Consider the following 3,794-nt stretch of genomic DNA (forward strand, 5'->3'; position numbering starts at 1 on the left):
TATGGTAATGTTAAAACGGGACGGGACGGGACGGGATTGCTATTTTCAAAACCTATCTCGTCCCGTCCCGCTAACTTTCGGAACGGGACCGGTACGGGATCGGGATTCCGGTACTAAATGCCCAGCCCTATAAATAATGGTCAAGTAAAAATGTGGTTGACAAATTTAAATCTCATGATCTTGCCATCATGGTGTCGATCTTTAGGGTACATTTCTGCACTCTTTTCGATCTTATAGAAGCTCGTTTTGATGAAGAAAACATTATACATGAATATGGATTTTCGGCTCATCTTGACTGACTGACCACCTCTTATACGGCGGGGAGAGAGAAGGGGGGGGGGGTACCAAAGTTTTTTTGGTTGTAATGTCCGAATATGTTTAAAGAAAACTGATCGACATGATCATTTAATAGTAAACAATAATTGGTAAAGGTATTACGTGATTACTACGATACTAATGAGATTAATTAACCGTACTACATTATCATATTCCGGTTAAACTTATCACGTAGATCGATGAAGATACATACCTAGCCCTAATATCTTCTTTTTTTTTGTGTGGTTACAAAGGGTGGCTAAAAAGCACAAACAAAAGAGAAAAAGAGGCTAAATACTAAAGCAATTGCCAGTTTTTCTAGCTCTAGTGACTGAACATAAGTCATCAAGGAAGGCATTAGCAGCATGAACAGGAGGGTTGTCAAAGCAAACAAGACCAAGCTCATGAAGGGTACTGCATTTGGTGAGAGAATTAGCTGTAGCAATGCACTCTTTGAAAATGTGAGAGAGCTAAGCATCATCCATCTTGTTCATCATGTTTTTGCAACCACGAAGAAAGGAACCCAATAGATGAATATCAAAGTTGGAATTTTGCATCAGCTGAACCAAGATAGCAGAATCAGATTCAATCACTAAGTTTTTGATATTCACATCAACAGCCAGCTTCAGACCATAAAAAAGACCTCATGCTTCAGCATATATCCAAGATTTCACCAACTCCAAGATTAATTTGAAATCCAATAATCCAGTCTCCACAATGATTTCTAATTACACCATCAACACCAATTTACCAGAAGGAGAAGTCCTAGTTCCATCAACATTCAACTTGAAAAAATTCTCAAGAGGCATCGTTTTTCATCATACTAGAGTACGTCCAATTATCTTGATTGTACGTAAACTTATTATACCAGTAGTAATCATAAGAATCTTATTAATCAGATCGAGATAGTACTAATAAAGTACCCAAATGTCCTTAACTCTATCAGCCAAAATTATCGAGATAAAAAAGCCTTTGATTATTGAGTTACCACTTGCCCACAGCCTGTAAAGGTTTGAGATAAAAGGTTTGGAGTATATATATACACGAATTCGTATTTGATCAAGTTTCAAATATTGCAGATCAAATTTCAAATGCAAAAATCCCTCTGTCATATCCACAATCCAGATATTGACCTGAAACTAAATTGTAAATAGATCACAGAAATGCATGAGAACAAAGTTTTACAATGGAGGTACCAAAAGCCACGTGAATCCCACGACAAAAATCAAAACAAGTGCACGTGAACTATCTAATTAGCTCAATGCCTTAGCAAAGAAAAAAAAACAAAACCGAGGGTACTAATTATTAACCAAATGATAGAAAAAATTAATTATAACATAAGCACAAGAAATTAGGAGGAAAATATATTAAACAGTAGTGCTGGTCCTTATTTAGTGGACAGAAATGAGAGAGCTTCAGATGGACAGTATAGCTTAGCTAGTAAAACTACCAATTCAGAGAGAAAAAAGAAAACACAAAGTGAGACCTAAAGCTTTGTTCAATGAAGAAACAAGGAAGTGAGATTGAGGCAGTCGGGATTAGCTACAACATTAAAATTCATCAAACCAGAGATCTTGGCTGCCCTTTTAAGATTTTCAGCACCAAAAACCATCCGGAACCAGATCAAAAGGTTCCAAAACTCGAAGAAGATGAACCATGCAGTCCCGGCGTCCGGCGAGTCCTGAAGAACGTGAACTGCTGCGCGAAACCCTGGGAAATCCTCGCCATTGTCGGTCCGAGCGGAGCAGGAAAATCATCCCTTCTTGAAATCCTAGCCGGAAAGGTGACGCCACAAAATGGTTCAGTTTTCGTCAACCACAAGCCGGTGGACAAAGCCAGCTTCAAGAAAGTTTCCGGGTACGTAACACAAAAGGACACTCTCTTTCCTCTTCTTACAGTTGAAGAAACCCTAATGTTCAGCGCCAAGCTGAGACTGAGGATCCCTCAGCCCCAGCTCCGCTCCCGAGTCGAGGCACTGATCGGGGAGCTCGGCCTCACTCAAGTAGCCGGAGCCAGAGTCGGCGACGACAGATTACGTGGGATATCCGGCGGAGAAAGGCGTCGTGTTTCGATCGGAGTGGACGTGATTCATGACCCGGAGGTCTTGATTCTTGATGAACCTACTTCCGGGCTGGACAGCACTTCAGCTCTTCAGATCATTGACATGCTCAAAACCATGGCGGAAATCCGAGGCAGAACCATCATCCTCAGCATTCATCAACCCGGTTTCAGAATCGTGAAGCTCTTTAACTCTATTCTGTTACTGGCGAACGGCTCTGTCCTCCATCACGGAACAGTAGACCACCTCGCTCTTAACCTCAAGCTCATGGGACTCGAGCTTCCTCTCCATGTCAACATCGTCGAGTTCGCAATCGACTCCATCGAAGTCATTCACGAGCAAGAGAGTCTACAGTGCGAGCTCATCGATAATGACTGTATCAAGAGGAGTAAGAGCACTCTTCAACAGCTGTTTCAACAGTCCAAGGTCATTGATCAAGAAGAAACCGTCACCAAATCGCTCCATTCTCCACTCGATTTCGCCAACTCGAGACTTCGAGAGACGATCATCCTCACGCACAGGTTTTCTAAGAACATATTCCGAACCAGGGAGCTGTTTGCTTGCCGGACAATTCAAATGCTGGTCTCCGGATTAGTCCTCGGTTCGATTTTCTACGATCTCAAGGGTGATTTGACCGGCGCAGAAGAAAGGGTAGGTTTATTTGCCTTCACTTTAACTTTCTTACTCTCCTGCACTACAGAGGCTTTACCAATATTTCTTCAAGAAAGAGAGATTCTGATGAAGGAAACTTCTTGTGGAAGTTACCGAGTCTCATCCTACGCCATTGCCAATGGTTTAGTCTACTTGCCCTTTCTCCTAATCCTAGCCATTCTCTTCACAACGCCATTGTACTGGCTCGTTGGACTCAACCCGACTTTCATGGCCTTTTGCCACTTCCTGCTTCTAATATGGGTGATTCTCTACACCGCAAATTCTGTGGTGGTGTGTATCAGTGCTTTGGTGCCTAATTTCATAATCGGAAACTCGGTCATCGCCGGAGTTATGGGATCGTTCTTTTTGTTTTCGGGCTACTTCATTTCGAAGAAAAATATTCCGAGTTACTGGATCTTCATGCATTACATTTCACTGTTCAAGTATCCGTTCGAGGGGTTTTTGATAAACGAGTTTTCGAAATCGGACAAGTGCTTGGAGTACTTCTTTGGGAAGTGCATGGTGACCGGAGAAGACGTTCTGAGAGATGAAGGGTATGGAGAGGAGAGCCGGTGGAGGAATGTGGCGGTGATGGTGGGCTTTGTGCTTGTTTACAGGTTCATTTCTTATGTCATTCTTAGGTGTAGATGCTCCCAGAGGAGGTTCAGTTTCATAACTGCTCGATCTTCTTTGGTTTAAATCCATATTTTCCATTCATTTCAAACCAAACAATGTATGTATTATATGATGAATCTCCTCTCTCTCTCTC

General features: G+C 42.0%; 1 protein-coding gene across 1 annotated transcript; it reads left to right on the forward strand.

The window, feature by feature from the left end:
• Positions 1-1,773: 1,773 nt before the first annotated feature.
• Positions 1,774-3,794, forward strand: LOC101293719 (ABC transporter G family member 5-like). The gene has a single exon (XM_004288062.1). It carries the CDS (start codon positions 1,817-1,819, stop codon positions 3,722-3,724), a length of 1,908 nt encoding a protein of 635 aa, XP_004288110.1. The 5' UTR covers positions 1,774-1,816; the 3' UTR covers positions 3,725-3,794.

This window comes from Fragaria vesca, linkage group LG1 (genome assembly GCF_000184155.1).
Source record: "Fragaria vesca subsp. vesca linkage group LG1, FraVesHawaii_1.0, whole genome shotgun sequence".
Taxonomy (NCBI): domain Eukaryota; kingdom Viridiplantae; phylum Streptophyta; class Magnoliopsida; order Rosales; family Rosaceae; genus Fragaria; species Fragaria vesca.

What these genes read in the sequence shown, in the direction of transcription:
- LOC101293719 (XM_004288062.1), top strand. Translation starts at nt 1,817, where the DNA reads ATGAAGAAACAAGGAAGTGAGATTGAGGCAGTCGGGATTAGCTACAAC.